General features: G+C 34.9%; 1 protein-coding gene across 1 annotated transcript; it reads right to left on the bottom strand.

Annotated features, from left to right (window-relative positions):
• Positions 1-1,988: 1,988 nt before the first annotated feature.
• On the bottom strand, positions 1,989-3,777 carry LOC134853497 (chymotrypsin-like elastase family member 2A). Its single transcript, XM_063869496.1, has 4 exons — positions 3,696-3,777; positions 3,339-3,423; positions 2,528-2,814; positions 1,989-2,221 (listed from the first exon to the last, which is right to left on the bottom strand). The coding sequence occupies exons 1-4, from the start codon at positions 3,775-3,777 to the stop codon at positions 1,989-1,991; spliced, it is 687 nt and encodes a 228-aa protein (XP_063725566.1).
• Positions 3,778-19,057: the final 15,280 nt, after the last annotated feature.

Here is a 19,057-nt window from a genome sequence, read left to right on the forward strand (position 1 = left end):
AACAAAATATTAGGAAAACAAAAATCGGGAACAGAATCAAAGACGACAGCCAATTAACTGAAAATTGTTCGGCGAAATCTTATTGAAAAATATACATGTTTTGCCCAGAAAGTATTAAAAAAAGCTATATCAAGGTGGTATACATAATTCGGAAACAACTAAACCGAGAACTGAAAAAAAAACATTTTGAGACCCCTTCACTCAGAACACACACGCGCAGAAAAATTGTTCTCTGCCATCAAATGAAGAAATAGGAGGCTATTAAGTAAAAAAAAACTCAGAGGCGAAGCTGAGCTTCGCACCACTTGAAATACACAATAAAGCTCCAAAAGACCAAATATAGTCTGAAATAAATTTGAAAAACTTGAACAAATTTTGTTGAAAAAATTGTAGTAAAAAAACTCAAGAAAAACTTTATTGCAAATTTTGAAGAAATCAATTACTTCGGGCTTAACTTTATCTATTTTTTTCTGATAACCAATAGATGAAAAGGATAAAAAAACATTTCAATCAAAAAACTAGTAAACCATGAACAAAATTTACCCTCAAGAAAATGACAAAAAAAGTACTGGAAAAATCTATCAAAAATTACAGAATTAATCACCCGGGAAGTAAACCGACAAAACTTGGGTCGAAATCAATAAAAGCGGCAAAAAATTACATCTAAGATAATTTTCAGCTGTTAAACAATTTTCAAATTCAGTCGTTGAAGCCAGCTGTTGAATTACAGCTGTTAGACGTGCAACTTGGGTACAAATAGATATGAATTTGGAGATGACCACAAATTTCAGTCATTTTGAGGATAAAGTTGTTTACGGCAAAAATTCTAGTACACGATTGAACACCCTTGCTTCGATCAAGTCGAAAAAGAAAAAAAAAACAATTTTACCAAATCGAGTTGGTTAAATTACAACCAATGTTAAAAGAAAATTTCGATTCGACCGGAATTTCAAAATTGTTAAGACACTTAAGAAACTACTGTGAAATTTGTTTGCACCAAAAATAAACGTTTCCTAGCTCTGGCAACATAGCCGACAAATCAAGCAGACAAACAATAGGCCGAAATTTTGTGAAACGGAATTTTTCCGTTTGAAAAAAAAACATGTCCTAGTCAGGCAGGTTTCGAACCCAGGACCTTTGCCTTCCCAGGCGTTTACGGGGGAAAATTCTAGTACCCGATTGCAATACCCTTGCTTATCGCAAGGGTAAATGTACGAAGACAAATACTGAGTTCTTTGACCCTCAACGTTCAAAATTTTTCATTTTCGTTTCAAATATGCATAGTTTTTGACAGTACTCATTGTGAAGTTTGAATGACAAATATGCTCCAACTAGTTTTTTCAGCGTACCAATATTTTTACGCTACAGCAAAAAAAACTTCATTGATTAAGTTTTGAAAAAAGCAAAAACTGTAACATAAAAAATCTATAAAATCTGGAGCAAAAAAAATTACCTCGAGCAAAAACATTAGTTGACTTTTTCTGAGATAAGAAACAACCAACTTCACTCAGTTACTCAGAAAAACCTGAGCCAAAAATTTAGTGAGCATGTTATCTATTTAAGCACCAAATTATTATTTTTATCCCAGTCCAATTAATGTTGCATCAAATTTTAATGTAACATCTTTGCAATATTATAATTCCTTCTTGCATTTAAATTCATTCTTGATTGCATAATTCAACAAATACAAGTACTGGCTTTCAACTTAAACAATCCTAACATTATAATTCATGTCATATAGTTTGAAAAAAAAATCGTTTCAGTTTCAGCAAACTACTTTCAAGTTTTTAATTCTATCGAGATATTAAAACTCATTCATCATTTGGCTTCTGTATTCAAATGTAAGTAAAAACTTAGAAAACAGTGTGTTAAAATTTAATTGCTTTGTTAAAATTCAAACCTTCGGTTGGAATCTTTTTTGATATTAAAGATAATTTCGGTGAAATATACAATCAGGGATGTTTCAAACAAATGCAAAAAGTTTTATTTCACGAGTTTTCTGCTACAGTTGACGTGATCCATTGCTGATACTTCGAAACTCTTGTGAAAACTGAAAGTCCTTTGTTACATCCGAGTGGGCCATAACTCGTCAGGCCATACAAACATATGGCCTTATTGTTGCTGTCCACAAAAACCAATGGCCCACCGCTGTCACCGTTGCACGCAGTTTTTTTCTCGGAATTTGTGCAGCAAATTTGATTTTCTGGGTTGCCCATTAACCCTGCCAAAACAAAAGGAGATGCATAAAATCTGGCATCGGTTAGATTTACAACTGAAAACTTCTCAGTTAAGACTTGATCACTCATCGTACTGCAATGGCGCACAAAATATCATGGCTACTAAGAGTAATATTCTAGACTCAATTCATTAAATAATACTTGCAGATTTTCATTGTTTAGACCCATCGAACGTTAGCTTCAAAAAAAAACTTTATCATATAATTGAGGAAAACATCGCGAGTAATCCTTGTAGATAGTCGGTGGGCACGCTAGTTAATGTATGCTCAATACAAATGCTTTAAAATTACCTGGCAATCGATCAAAGCAATCCTCATTTTCCTTCAATTCCACCTCTTGCAAAACTTCAGGAATAACAGCAGCCCCGTTCTCAAACCTTTCTACTATTTCATCCCAATTCGTCCACGTTTCGTTCAGGCCCATCCCTATTGCCACTAGTTTAGAATGTCGAGGACTTCGGTCTCCACACAAAGGCAGGACGTCTTGTTTGGGTACGCTTGAGCTAATCTTCAAAAGAGCTATATCGTGTGCCCTTGACCTTACTTCGGGTCCATTTCCAGTCATATCAATTTGATAGCTAAAACAGTTTCTCAGTTTTGTTGGCAAAAAGACAAATAAAGAAATAATTATCTTTTAAATAACATTAAAATAGTTTAAGTTATTTCTTTTCTAATTTCCAGCTGCATAAGGGTAAACAGGGCAAGATTTTCAAACCCTAGAACTATTATTAAAAGTTTACATTGTTACAGTGGCAATAGGTGCAGGGTGCATAACCCGATGAATGAAGAAAGTATTCGGGTACTGGAGTTGATGGGAAAAAATATCAGAAAAAAAAGAACAAGAATAACATAGTTCCTTTCATATTCAAAACTTTTTGAAGTTAATTGATGTTCAATCAATCACTTTACCAAGCGGCTTTTCTCCATTCATTCATTATAATAATGATCATTTAAAAAAATTCAGGTAGAAATTTTTTTTAAAAAGTACACCAAATTTGATTTTAGTAAATTTATTACTGCTTGGGAGATCACCATTGGATCTACAGATCCGTTTTCAGGTGTCTCTCAGTTTCCAGTGTCCCTGAATCGGGTGATGCCTTACCCTTCGTGAATAAACATAGTGCCAAGTGCAGTTCGGAGCTTCGGCTGTTTCTGGGTGAAGTCTCCAATCTCTGCTACTGCAATCTCTGAAATTAAAATCAAGTAATGAGTGATATTTGTTGAGCTTTATATATTTAAAGATCAAGGTATTTGGAACAAAAAACGTAATTAATAAATATTTTTTTTGAATTCGTTTTTTATCTTAGGATTCATTTGCTTAAGTCATTATGGATCATTTTGTATCGGCTCTCTTTGTTATGTTTAGACCTTCCATAATCAAACTTCTCTTTGAAACTATGTCAGGGTTTCAAAAGTATAAACATACTAAGAAACCAATTGAATATAGTCGATTACTAACTAGCTGTGGCTAGACAATGTGCCGCAGTCACCACCCAATTGTCCTTAATAAGAGTGCCTCCACAAGTTCCTCCAGGGTACATTCGTAATTGGACAAAGAAACCTCGCTTGGGGGCGTCATATCCGTTTATTACGCTTCGCTTGAGATCACCGCTAGCTAACGAGAAATGAGTGAAGGATGAAGCAACAATGCAAAGGGTTAAACACGCTTCGTAAACATTCATTGTCGACAAGGAGTTTTTTTTGTTTTCAACTTTGTATGGCCTATTATTTGATGTTATGTTTTGGTAACAAAAAATTTTAGTGAACGGTAATTTTAAACTACCGATAGTTTTTGGCCCAGCTGGTCCATCAAATGACATCTTTCTCAAGTGTTATTTTGTTACGACTTTCGAATAAAAGTGGGGAACATTCGGGGGTGTTTTTTATTCAGACCAATTGACAAAAGAATGTTCCTCTCGGGTTCGATCCCTTGATCTTTGTAATCTCAGAAGGATCGCGCTCAGCACTATACTTATCTGATTTTTTGGTAGCCGTGAAATGAGCCTAAATAAAGTGCTCGTTCTATAATATGATGCTGAAAATCAAACACGCAATACGAGCAGTCTTGTTTTGATAAATGTTCTGTATTGTTCAAATCGCTATTTTTGAAGAGAGTCGATGAGTTTAGCTAATTACATATTTATATTTAGAAAATGCATTATACTATCATGAATATTCTAAGTTTTAGAAGGCTAGACAAAATTAAAAAATGGAAAAAAATTGAGGGGTTTACAGAGAGCTAAGAAATTCTTAGTAAACAGCACAAAAGTTAAGTTTTTGGCAACAAAATTACTCATTGTAAAGCTAAGGATCTTACCTGAGTCCCAAGAAAACTTTTCATCGACTTAACAAGCTATTAAAAACATGTCTTTGCTAAAGGTCAAAATATACCCGACAGTTCATGAACTGTTTCAGTAAATTGAACAAAATTACAACTTGTAGCTGAACCACTTGTTTCTAAATTTCGTGTTAAGTCGAGCAAAAAAGATAAAAAGGTAAGATTCTAAGCCTTACAATGAATGCGTTTTGATTTTGACAATTTAAATCTTTATGTCATTCACAGGACTTTTTCAGCTCTCAAAAACCTCCCGGACAACTATGAATTGAATAGCCAAATAAGACTTATAAAAAGCGAATTTCATTCCAATAGATGATTCAATCATCTTGTTTCAAAGCTGTGCATCTAAATTTTGCAACAAAAAGATCGTTAATTTCGGTAGAACGACAGTTTTGAACAGTCGACGATTCGTTACAAAGCATTGACAAGAAGCGACCGCTTGCTCTGGTGGCCTTGCACTCGATTTTTGTGGTAATGTATATATGAATCAGTTTTCCGACTGAGTTTACCTTCAAAAAGTGTCGTTTGTTGCTAATTGTCGATTGTCAGTTTAAATTAAAATTTGCGAGTTCTTTATATCGTAGCATCCTTCATGATTTACTCCACCAATAGCATAAAAATCTATTATTTGAAACAGTAAATGGAAACAAAGAAATGCACCTTCAATTAAGAAACCCTACAATGATTTTGACAATAGAAAACTTAAGATATATTTTTTTGTCACGCCAATTTTAACAAAACGTGCCACGCTAATCGAATAAGATCACAAAAACTGTTACTCAATCATTAGGTTTACAATTCATTAAGATTATGTTGCAATTCATTAATATTAAATCTGCCTAGCCACTTAAAAACTACCGGTAGAATAAAAAACTTAGTTTTGTTCAAGAATTACAGACGGGTAGAATTGACAAAACTTTCCAACAGAGTGATTTTTACAGAGCGTAATTTTACTTATTATGTATGACAATATTAACAGCGGATGGTATTGACTTCTTGCATCTTCTTTGACGAATTCCTTTATTGGATTATTTTTTTAAGAAGTGAGAAAAATGGTAACATCTACCACCTGCACTGACCCACAAAACAACTGGCGACCAATACTCATGAAAAAAAATTATAGGAAAATTTTGGTCAAAGTTTTAAGTTTTAACACTGAACCAATTGACTTATAAATATGAGAATTAAATGAACCAATCAAAGGCAAAATTCATCAAGACAAGAAGCACAGACAGTTCCGACCATTTTCTTAACAAAATTTTAAAAATGCAATTTTTTGTTTCAGTTTTTAGTACGTTTTTGATGCCGCGTATGATGAGAATAATTTAATCATATTTACTTCAATTGTCCTCCCAGCTGGGTTCTTTAGCTGATCTCTCATTTGTTCTGGCTGGTGCCTCATGTTAAGATGTTTGATTGTGTAAAACAATGAGAATTAAATTCTTTGTCTTCTACAGGAGTGGTTTAAAAATGAAGACAGAGAAACAAGAGAAAAAAGTTATTTCAAAATAACTTTTCTAATATTCTCTGCTATTTTCTGAAAACAAAACCGTTGTTGCCAGGAAGCGCTGACGGAAACTTCAGAAGTTTGTTTTTTCTCAGTAAAACTAAATTGAGGCAGCTTAAAAAAGTAAAAAAATTTCAGCTTGAGCTTCCCTATTGATTACAACTCGAATAAATGACTTTCCAAATTTAACTCTGCTCCAATTTTACGTATTTTTGCGTCTCAACTTTTGTAGCGTCTCCGGCACACTTAGTCTGGAGGTTACAAAAATGCCTGGGACGGCAAATGTACTGAGTTCGATTTTGCCCAGGACCTGTCTTTTAGAACGGGAAATATTAGGGTTCAAGGAAAACTGTCGGCCCATGATTTATCTGCTTGGTTGCTACTTCTTGAATTATTTTTTTTTACTATCTTTACAGTAATCTTTATCAAACTACCTTAATCGTAGTTGCTTTTAGTGTTTAGAATTACTGCTGCTAATAGTAATTTAGTACTAGCCTTGAAAATATATGTACTAGCCTTGACTTCGTATATATTTTTTGCTGAAAAACTTTATTCGTCCCAAATTAACTTATTAAACAGATGTGTTATGTTTCGACGAACCGGATAAATTTTCAAACTGGGTAGCCCTTGTCTACGAAGGGACGTTAGAGATCCGGTTGTATGCACCTGGCACTGAAACGACTCGTGATTTTGAATTTTCAGCGGATGTCAACCGATTAACTAGTATTTCAAATCGAAGAACTCATCGTTCTTTTGTTTACACTACCGAAAAGCCTCAGAGCTGATAATTTTGATAGCATTAGATTCCTTGAAGCTTGTCAAATTTTCTGATGACCACGAGTTGACTCCCAGTGGTTTAAAGAAAGCTTGAGACGCTTAGTTGTCCTCATTTTCTTTTTATTACATCCTACGATATATCGTTGAAGTGTGGTAGCGAAGTTCTTCAGAGACCTTAAGCGAGCCTTAGTAAATCATCATATTTTGGTAAAGATGCTCAACATGGCGGATCAAGTATTGGAGTTATGTCACCAGCATCTGAATCGTCTAAGAATGGACTTCTGTCATGGTCTTGTATGAAATGTGCCCCCGTCATCAGCGAGTTGTTCAACGGCAACTTCTGTGATATTCTCGAAAGCATCAACATGTGACTGGCGAAGCTTGAAAGTCTAGCAAACGATGTCGAGGAAATCAAACAAAAACAAATAGAAAATGATTAAGTGTTTGAGAAAGATAAAAAGCAAGGTGATGCAGAGAAGCAGCCAACTTTCAGTGAGACCATACGGCGGAAGTCTGCAGCAAATCTAAGCAAGATTTGCAGATCTGCATTCACGTCAGATGATACCAAAAAAGAAGAAAATTGGCGAAACAATTGGTCAACCAAAGCAGGTAAGAATGAACCAAGTTAAATAAGAAACATGGAATCCCAGCAATGGTTTATTGGCAACTGAAAAACTTACGTCTAGGAGACATTTGTATGTCGGTAAATGTAATACTGGAGTCAATTGTTAAATAGCGAGTGACCATTGCAAAAATAAGGGAGTGAATACCATAGCTGTTCAAAAGAATGGCGTACCGACAGTTCAGACCTAGTGAAGATGCAAGAGCGCGATTGAAAATTTAAAAAAAAGCTGATTAAAGTAGAAAAAAAGCAATACGTCATCTGTTGTCTATGGAATGTCAGATCTCTCCGAAAAAATTCTCATTAAATCGTTTGATGTTTATTTTTTTTCTCACCGAGACATGGGTTATAGATGAGAAGATCGACGAATTCGTTCCAGTTGGCTCTACCCCAAAACAATTTAGACTCCTCAGTGCTAAAGTGAACGATAAAAGAAGAGGTGGTTCACTTCTCATTTAAAACCTGAAGGATCAAGAAACCGAGATCGAGAGTTTCGAAAATGACAGTTTAGACTTTCTGTTATTGAAAATTATGGCAGGCAGAAATCCTAATATCTTTTACCTCCTTTACGACCACCGTCGGGATCTTTCGTTGCTTTCTGTCGGAATTTCCAACCTAGTAACGCATTATCGCTCTTGCAACGAACGAATTATTATTCTTGGTGATTGTAACATTCATTTTAACAATCCTCTTGACTATAAAACAGCGAAGTTCCTCGATGCCATGCTCAAAGCAGGATTTAACAAGATGGCGTCTTTTTCCACTCATTGCTATGGACATACACTTGATCGAATTCTGTGTTCGCCGAGTGTGAGCATAACCGATTTTTTCCCTGGAGATTGTAATCTCAGTGATCACTGCCCTGTGTTCTTTTCTACGAATATTGAAAAAACAATATTACCAATCAGTTATTGGTGGAAACGAAAACGTGCGTGTAGTGCCAGCGCACTCAACATGGAACTGAGACGTGTTTTAGTTCTAGGATTGGAAAGCAAAGAAAAGACGGTGACCATCCACTGCCTTTCTAAAAAAATGGTTCGCAAAGAAAAACTTTATTTGGTTGATGATGATGTAGTGGCTCAGAGACGTGAAACAAGAAAACCTGAATGGCAGATGAAAACCGTTTGCTCCTCAAAGTTTGTCAAAATACAAACACGAAGCTTGTGTTCTTCTAGAGCTTCTCGAAAAAAACGCTGCTCCTTTCTGTTTCTGCAAAGCTTCTGTGCCGCTAGTGACTCCAAGATATGCTACGAATCAATAATGCATGAGATCAAGCAATAACACAGTATCGTTGTGTCTGCGCCCATCTCTGAAAATCTAGCGGAAGACTCTGCATGCTTCTTTGAATCGAAGACTTCGAACGTTTTTGCCAGAAAAAAAGTATCTGCCTTTTAAACATCCGGTTGTCGCTCGTAAAATGTTCTACAAATTTTCTCACATTTAGCGTGATAAATTGAACCTGCTGATTTAAAATATCTTGACAGCGGTAGATAATTATTTTAATTTGAAAACTTTCAAAAGTGTCTATTTTCCATTTGCAAACGATGTGTTGAAATGTTTGAATTATTCACTTAAAACCGGCAAAACTCAGACCTGCTGAAGAGTGACCAATCATTCCCACTGTTAAGAAAAGCATCACTGAAGGGCGATGAAATCAGTCATTCTCAAAAAATCACGACCATTTCTATAATAGCAAGATCAAACCAACCGGCTGATTTGTCTAAACATTCAACTGAAGCAACGCTTCTGAAAGTCACATCTGATATAGCTGCAATGATCGATAAAGAATAAAATGTTCTATAGTTTGTATTGACCTCAGCAGAGACTTTGATACTCTGCATCACAGTTCTCTATTGTCAATTTTGCAAAACGAATTGAGCATAAGGGGCAAAGGACTCACCTGGTTTCTCAACTATTTGACTTACAGAACTGACGTCATGATATGTGAGGGCGACAAATCGTTTAAGCAAAAAGCGAAGAGAAAGGTGTCAGCAAGCAACGTACTAGGATCTCTACTGTCCATTATTGATCTCATCGTTGCTGACGATATGCTGAAAGTAATGAATGTGCCACATCACAAGAATGCTAATGACAGCCACTTGTTCAAAGAAAAGTTTTTCTTGATAAAAAGTTATCAATAAACGAACAGATCGAACGTATTACCAGACTTTGTTACTGTCAACTTAGACAATTCTCTCTGGGGAATACGTAAACATGCATCAACTGCAAACGCTGCTCATCTACCTTGCTCTTTCATTATTTCAAGGCTGGATTACTGTGACAAACTCTATTTTCGTTTGACTGCTGATCAGGTATATGAACTTCAGCGCTCAGATTGCAGCTACTCGGTTCGTTTTCTGCTTGGAACGTAAAGATCATAAATCTCCAACTCTAACCGAGCTACATTGATTGCCGATTAAATGTCGAATTAATTTTAAAATTACAGGGCTTGTTTTCCAAATTTAACAAGAATACCATGTGCCAAGTTATCTCCGCAACATGTGGTTTCCCCTATTGTGTTATGGAAGAACCAATGAATCACTACTCCAAGTACCAGGAAAAACGAGATATCCAGCAAGTTTTTTCTTTTTTCTGCTGCCAACATTTGGAATAAAACTCCAGAAGATAATTGATGTGTGCAGCCTTTAGAAGTTATTAAGCGTATCTGAAGACTCACTTTTTGTAATTAATTTCAATTCTTAGTAATATTTGTAGCACTTTGTACAAAAGTGTAATTTATTCTCATTCTCAAATGATTTCAGCTTAGAATTTATCACTTTAGTGATCTAATTTTGGATAGTTCACAGGGACGCGTATATTTTAAGTCGTCTGCGGATCACACAAAATGCTACAAACCTTAAAATACAATTTATAGTTCAAAAACATTCATGACAAAAAAATATTTTCGATTCAGCGGGAATTTACCCAAGAATTGTCGGTTTCATTAAACGTCGTCAATTTTTCGTCTTAAATCAAGCGACCAAAGCAAGCGAGCAGGCTTACAATAGCTTGTTTTAATCGCTTAACAGCTTACAACAGCCTAAATTAAAATGTAAATATTTAGTTTTAGTCGAACAACGTTAGTTTTTTTTTTAGTATTTTAGCGCCTTTTTGGAATAAAAAAATTCAAGCTGCAAAAATTTTGAAAATTTTTCTCTTGACTATTTTTCGTTTTTCTAGTCATTTTTTGTAAAAAAAAATTGTTGATCATATGGCTTGTTTAACTATGCCTCTCGGATATGCCTCCTCTCTAATTTTTTTTTCATCTTCTTTTATCGCACTACGCTAAAAAATAGTCAAGAGAAAAATTTTCAAAATTTTTGCAGCTTGAATTTTTTTATTTCAAAAAGGCGCTAAAATACTAAAAAAAACTAACGTTGTTCGACTAAAACTAAATACTTACATCTTAATGTAAATATTTAGTTTTAGTCGAACAACGTTAGTTTTTTTTTAGTATTTTAGCGCCTTTTTGGAATAAAAAAATTCAAGCTGCAAAAATTTTGAAAATTTTTCTCTTGACTATTTTTCGTTTTTCTAGTCATTTTTGTAGAAAAATTGTTTATCATATGGCTTGTTTAACTATGCTTCTCGGATATGACTCCTCTCTAGTTTTTTGTTCATCTTCTTTTATCGCACTACGCTAAAAAAACCTTTAATTGAAATTTTTTATTTCTATTTTTTAAGACTATGGTTATCCTATGTTATGCCCTTTTTCATAGCGTGGAAAAATTATAATTTGAGTACTTACCGGGAACTCGAAGCGGTGAAGCTCAAGAAAAAAAAATTGAATCTAATTTAAAAAAACGCCAGCAACAGAAAAAGAACTTCTAGTGCTCCACGAAATTTCACGCTCCAAGTTTGTTCTTCTAAGTTTATCTGGATAGCTAAATATATTGTCAAAAACGTAAGACGTCGCCAATTTTGTCGTCAGAAAAACATTCCGAGATCAGGTGAAAAAAATGTCGAGATCGATGCGATATTTTTTGCCGTGTCATCCGTTTTCTGCATGTTGACGAGAATATGTCGTTTTCAAATGTCTATCAAATCAATAAATGAGAATATGACTAAAATCCAGCCAATGTAAAAAATGTAACTGTGATATACTGAGGAAGTGAAGACTACCAGTGCTTGAACTTAAGAAAAAATCTTTCACTTTTTTCAAATATATCGATGAGCGGTGCATCAAAGTAAAATTTGATCTTACAGAATATTCCTAAAATTTAATCTCATTCAAGATATGTTAGATTGAAATACAGACGCGAGACTGAGCGTCGCACCACAGGCGATACAAAACAAGAAAGCCGTTTAGTCAGAAAATCAAAAAAAAATTAAAATGTCAAAAAAATTTTGTTTCAAATCAAAAAAGTCAAAAAAATTAGACCTATTAAAAAATACGGCTAGTTTTCCAATTAAAAAAACATGCTAAGACAACGGAAGGTGAAACGAGCATCGGAAGAAAATTTATCAAACGGTAACAAAGCTGAAAAAAACCTTCACAGAAATCCTGTAGGCCAAAAAAAAACCAACAAGACTTAAGTTAATAAGTCTCCCTCACTCTCAGAACACAGACATGAACGCACAATTTTTTTCGCTCGTCGAAAGACGCAATATGGTCGGCCATTAAACCGATATAATATAGGTCAAAAGATATCCAGACGAAAGAAAAGTAAATTGTTGTCATGAAAAACTGAAGTAGAATTTCTATTAAGATTTTTAGCATTTTGTGCGATCCAGAGGTGAGCATAAAAGTTTTGTTTCCTTAAACCGAATCGAAAATATTTCAGTAAGCTGATGAAAAATAGGTCGAAATCCTTTGGGCAGAGTAAAGGTTCTCAGCGAAAAAATACCAACATCAGAGTTAAATCAGAACACTAAAAGCAACTATAATGTTTAAAAAAACTAAAAAAATAAAACAAGGATTATACAATATGACGACTAAGACGAAAAAACTTCAGAGGAAAAATAGTGAGCCGACAATTTTGTTGTGACCTAGAGTATCTCCCATTTGAAAAAAAAGGTCCTGTCAAATTCGAACCCAGGACCTTTGCCGTCCTAGGCGTATTTGGGAAAAAGTCTAGTACCCAATTGCAATACTCTTGCTATCGCAAGGGTAATAAAGCTTTCAAAAAACTAACAGCGTTTTCAACTTTTTTTTTACAGAATATAACACTAAAACCGTGGCAAATGATAGAATGAATCAATTTTACTTTCTCTCCACGTTTTGGGAAAAGCTATAAAAACAAGAACTACCGGTTGCTGTCCAAGTAATACAGAAATTTCTTGCCTGTTGGTTTGCCTCAATTTTGTATCGGCTATTATTTCCCACTTGAATCATGTATCGCAGAAAACATCCCGACTCTAAATTTCAACAATTTGAAAATAATGATGCTTTGCAATTGAAATTGATTCTTCCAACACTTCAAACCAAGATTCAAGTCTTAACTAACCTGTCTAACATCCTATGAATAAATTTTATGCAATTTATTTATGACAATCATTTCAAAACGCCGAGCGACGTGCAGTAAAATATTTTAAGGGGCAGGGGTCTGTATCAAAACTTTCGTTTCTTCAGGAGCCCATTACATTAGATCTTTTTTTTAGATTAGATCAAACTAACCGTTTATAATTCTAGAAATTAAGTTACTATCTGTCATTTTATGCTTATTTTTTTCGGATCCTTAACACATCGAGCTCGAATTTTTCGATGTCTATAATTGTCAGTTTGGAATAAGCGCTCGTTTATCCTGATAAAAAACATTTGACGATTGGAACGGTCTATATGATGCATGAACAGGATATAATAATAGAGCTCAAAAATAAATTTGTTTTAACAAATAATCAAAAGCAAATATGAAAATTCACCGTACAATGTCTGAGAATTCTTCGACTTATAAATCAAATGAAACAAGCAATAGACCATCAAAAACCGAAAAAACTGACAGATACTTCTATTGCCGGTGAAAAATCAGAAAAAAAATGCTCGAAAAAAGATAAGTACGCAAGAAAAATACAGATATTTTTGTAAACTACAACAGTCTTATTGACTTAAACTGCATAGAAAAAATAGGCGAAGCCCCTCTACACAGACACAAGCAATAAACCTCCAAAAACGGCTCTAAAAAGACAAAAACGAAAAAAAGAAATATAATTTATCTGAAATAAAAGTTTTCTGAGCCGAATTTGAACCAGTGACCTCGATGTTTAAAACTTTCCATCTTCCCATTTGCTCCTGAATAGATGAAAACACTAACCACTTTGAAAGCGGATGACAAGAAATTGTTAGTAAATACATGCCATACTACAGTGTAAACTTTTATTTTCACTTAGAAAAAAGTGAATTCGTAAGTACCAAAATTTGATTGCTAGCTCGCATGTGTAAACATTGTGAAATATGACCTAAGACTTTCCGCTTAAAATGCCTTTTTAATATTACAAAAATTTGATTGCTAGCTCGCATGTGTAAACATTGTGAAATATGGCCTAAGACTTTCCGCTTTAAATGCTTTAATATTTTCCGCTTGAATGCCTTTTTATAGCTTTGAACTAAAAGTTTAAGCCTTTTATTTAAATTTTTCTCAGCAAAAAGAAAACATTTAGTTTTTAAATGCCGTTTCAATCACGGACTGAAAAGGTTTTAATATGATATATCACTCGACTCATTGTCATGATTATTTGTGATAACTTTTTTGAGTAGAAAAAAATTTCAAAAAATTTTAAATCCTCCTGAAGACAAATTTCCTAGTCACTTTCAGTGATCGGCACATTTAAAAAATTTCTCTAAAACGAATTGACTTTAGTATAAATAGACCAACAGGCTCAAAAACCGAACAAATCTAGACTCGAAGTCGCATGTAAAATTGTAATAGTAACAACGTTTCAAAATTAACTCTTGGGTCTCCTTAAGAGTCATTAGATGGACTTCTACGTCAGTCATGCGAACAATGGCGGTTTAGTAGATATGGTACACCTAACTATCACCCGAAGAAAAAAAAACTTTCCATACTTCAGTTGCTTTAGCAAGAAAAACTAATTCAATTCGACAGCGATCTTCTCTGTTATGGTTTGAAATTGCTTAAAAATAGTCTTCAATAACATGTTGCTTTCTGGGCTTCTTCTTCTGACTCCCCTGAACGCATTAAACCTCAATGCATTAATTGTCATCTCTATCAGCATCAATTCTGATGATGCTCCTCGTGAATTTATCGAAAAAAAAATACAGTCAAATTCATGTTTGATGACCAATTCAGCAGCCATTTCGGTGACTTCAACTGATTCAGCCTTGATTTAATGGGCTTTAAAAACGCATGAAGACTATACCAAACTCACGTAGTCCTCATTCAACCCAACATAACGCCACAAAGATTTGGTAATAACGACAATAACGACATGTTTTCTAGAGGGGCCAAGGTGGGCTGGAGGTTACGTCAAAAATAATTGCAATTTCCTTCCCAAAGTGTTCTCCCAAAAAACCCTTGATCCACCCCTGATTGTATTTCCGCAGCGACTCAATTTTCGGTTTCAAAACAGCAGTTCAAATATTGTTCCATGCTATTACAAATATAAATTGCGTAAACATTCCTGTCACCAACAACAATGAGAGCAAAGCTACTAATTATTTCAAAACTTTAAACTTATCTAATATTTCCAGTGTAATGGCTTCAAGTGCTAATTTATTTACTCACTTGCTATTTAATTTATCGTCTGTTAGCTAAAAGTTTTTTAATACCGCAATGCCGATATACACTACTTTAAATTCAAGTCGTTTGAAAATATAGGTATAAAAGCACTATGCCCGAAAAAGACTTTTGCCCGCGACAAGTTTTTGCGACATCATCTATAGGTGCTCGGTGAGGTGGCATAATTTGATGGTTTCAATCAGAACATGCTCTTTGGGGCCATAATCTAGCACTCAAATTCTTTGACTCGGGAAATGAATTCAATGTCCTGAGTTTCAACCAATATGACTTAGCAACCACATATGCCTTAAAAAATTATATTGCTCAAAAATAATTTTCATGCCTCAACGAGAAACAAAAATTTGGACATTTTTCCCGGGACAAAATGACATAAAGAAAAAAATATCACTTATCCTGCTTTTCTGATACCGTTTATAATTTTTGGAAGTTTCGGCTCTGCAATATTATAATTTCAATGAAGTTCTTTTTAACAAGTTAGTTGTATTAAACTTGCATCGTCATTCATATTCTGTACAGTTTTTTCCTCCTCTTTCGAAATTAATTACAAATTCAATTCGGGAGGTGCTCTTCACATGAACACCATTCATTATTTGGCAATGAATGAACGTAATTTCTGCTAATAATTCCTTTCAAAACTTTCCAGTTAAATTCTTCCAGAAGTTTCGTCTAATAGCACCACGTAATGTTTGCTCAGAGCGAAAACATAGGCACTGGCTGGGATTCGAACCCACTTCTTAACGACTGGGTTTCGCTGCTGTTACTGCTAATAGCACTCGTAGAATTTGATGACTCGTAAACTGAAAGAAGGTACTCGAAAAGTCCAGACAAGTTTGCATTTCCACAAGTTTTCACTTTTTCCAGACAATTTCTAGCGTATCCTATATTCGTATTCCCTAGTGCATTGATAAACTCGGACGAGTTGTATTTCGTTTCTTGACTCAGACTTTCCCAATTTGCGAGAACATTTTGCACCGAAGCCCAGAGCCTCTCAAAATCTGAAGGGTTCATTTTCGGTCGCATATTTCCAATTATATAATTCAAAACATTCAGGCAATCACCAGCATTCGAATTAGAATCATTTCTGCTTTCTGATACCACGCCATTCTGAACATTGTTCTGTTTGTTTTGTGCCCCTGTTATGTTTGGTGTTTCATTAGCCATATGACTATCAATTGAAGTTTCAACACCATTAGCCGAACTGTTCATTGAGCCTACAAAACCCCCTGGTTGGTGTTGATTCTGTGAAATGCCATCACCGTTACTTGTAGGTGTTAAGAGCCCATTTTGACCCCGATTAAATGACGAGAAGCAAGGTTGACTAACGCTTTGATGTAACGGTGAATTTTCATGCGAATATCCGTTACTCAAATAGCCTTTTGGGGTCAACAACCCATTACTAGGCGGCGGGGGAGGCATACTATAACCTCCAGGAGCTAATCCATTCTGAGAATGGAAATTTCCATTCGATGAATTCTGGGAAGGAGGCGGTGGTGTTACGTAATGGTTGGGCGGCTGTGATGTAACACCGTAGGTCGATGACATAACTCCATATTGTTGAGGTGATGTAATAACCGTGTTCGGACTGTAATATGACGTGGGATTTGTAGAACCGTTTGTTTGAGACGGCGGCGGTGGTGTGAAAAAATTGTTCCCGTTTTTCATGCCTCCTAACCCATTCGATGTAGGAGCATTGTTTGTTATTAGGGGGTAGCCATTGTTTGATGACATTGTCGGCGGGGGTGTCATAGCATTCATGACTGCTTTTGTCGGGTCGAAAATAGAGAAAGATGACGCTGACAAATTTGCACCTACTTTTGGTTTCGCTCCTGGCGTTTGTCTTCTGAAAGGATTAACAGCAGGTGAATTTTCGCTGGTCGCTGAGTTTATACTGTTACTGCTTCCGTTGTGAGGTCCGTTGTTGTCGGTTGAGAATTGTGAAGCTGAGAGGTCGGGTGGGTCGTTCCATCCACGTGTGGGATTCGAACACTGACCTCCGGCGACTGAGGTTGATCGCCCGTAATACCAGGCTTCCATATTATATTATACTAACTGAAATATTAATGATCAGGTCAGTAAAGGCTTCATAGATAACTCTTCTATACTAAGTGGATTTGAACTGGGGTGAACAAAGATTCAGTTCTCGTTCTCGAGTGTATTTGGAATTTGAACTTTGTACCGATAGTTGAGAAAATGTGTTTTCTAAAACCTTTTATTTATTCAACTTGACTAGTCTCAAATAAATTTGTCGCAAATCTAAGAGAGGACTTTCACGGGAAATATTAATGAATTGAGGTAAAATTAAAAATTTAACAGCGGCTGAAACATTCAGTATGGCTGCGTATGAGTCATCATAAACGGGTCGAAAGACCCTAAAGGGATTAAAATGCACAGGATGTGATGATCACGTGTTGAGGAAGATCAATGTTTACTCCATTGATCGATTAGAAGTACTGCTAACTAGCACAATAATGAAAGAACGAATGAACCTAATGAACACAAGTTATAAACAGTTACATTTTCCCGATATTTTTTTATTGAAACTGAACTAAAAAAGCTCTATAGCAAAACCGGAGTTTCCATGAAATTACTTAATGTAACCGTTTATAACTCTCGTTCGAGATGAATCACTTTAAATTAAAATTGAATTAAAGGAGACTAAAACTGTATATCTAAGACTACAATTTCAATTAGATCGTAAGAAGACAAAAATTATTATCATCTTGGTACACATAATAGAGGAATCTCTCAGGGCAGAAAAGTCGATTAGCCAGCCAATCACACTTTAGCATTTAAAACAGTGTAGGAAATAAGCTCGAAAAATGTCTGTTTAGGAAAATTTCAAGGATGTTGATTGGTTGGAAATCGTCCGTAATTCGGCCCTCCTGATAGAAGAAAAACCTGCACATAACATCAGTGCAACTAACAGAATTACTCGAATAGACAAGTCAAGTTCACAATTAGGAGTATTCATTGAGTTAGTTATTTAAGCAGAATAGAATTATATAGTCGAAATGAAGTTAGACAGCTTACATGTCAAAGATTAAATTACACGCACGATTGTAATGCCACTTATGGTTTGGTTTCATATTGATCTATACACATTGAAGAAGTCGAGTAGATATCTGTAAGCGAGGTGGCTTTGTTCATTCAGTTTATAAAATTTCATCAATAAACGAGCCATTAATACTTCTTAAATATTGATGTTTTTACCTTGAAAACTTGGTTTTTGATAGATGATTTGACGAAAAAAGGCAACGTTTAAACCTCTCGTTCTCTTAATTATATTATATCAGAACAAAACAGAAACGATAAAAAAACTTACCAGATATACGACATTTGACAAACATAATTTATCAGTGCCGGATGAAATCAGCTCAAGCTCTACGATTAAACTTGACACATCCGTCAATAATTGATAACAAACCACTACTTGGTCTTCTTAAAAATTGGTCTGCGATTCAACTCAAACAAAAAAAGTTAGAATAACCTCCAAAATCTACCGATTATACGGCAACTCCATTTCATCGTTGATCAATATAGGTAAATACAAACTATAATTTATTCTAATTCATACACTCTTAAGAGCAGACGAATTGACAAAAGAATGACAAAAAGAACAAAAAATTCAAAATTATTATCATCTTCAGATGTTCGCCTTTTTTGGTCTAGTTGGCATACTAATTCCTTTTCAACAATTTAGTATAACGCATTAACAAAGTGGTGTCTATCGATTGGTATATAACGAAAAAAAATGGATGTTAAGTTTCTAAACTGGATGGTATAATGGTATAGTCTATTCTATTTCAGTATTCTACTTATAGTTCAGTTTATTAAGAGTAGCACAACTTGTAACGTTATGCCACGTGTCAAACGGCACACA

Source organism: Symsagittifera roscoffensis, chromosome 8 (assembly GCF_963678635.1).
Source record: "Symsagittifera roscoffensis chromosome 8, txSymRosc1.1, whole genome shotgun sequence".
In the NCBI taxonomy this organism is placed as follows: domain Eukaryota; kingdom Metazoa; phylum Xenacoelomorpha; order Acoela; family Convolutidae; genus Symsagittifera; species Symsagittifera roscoffensis.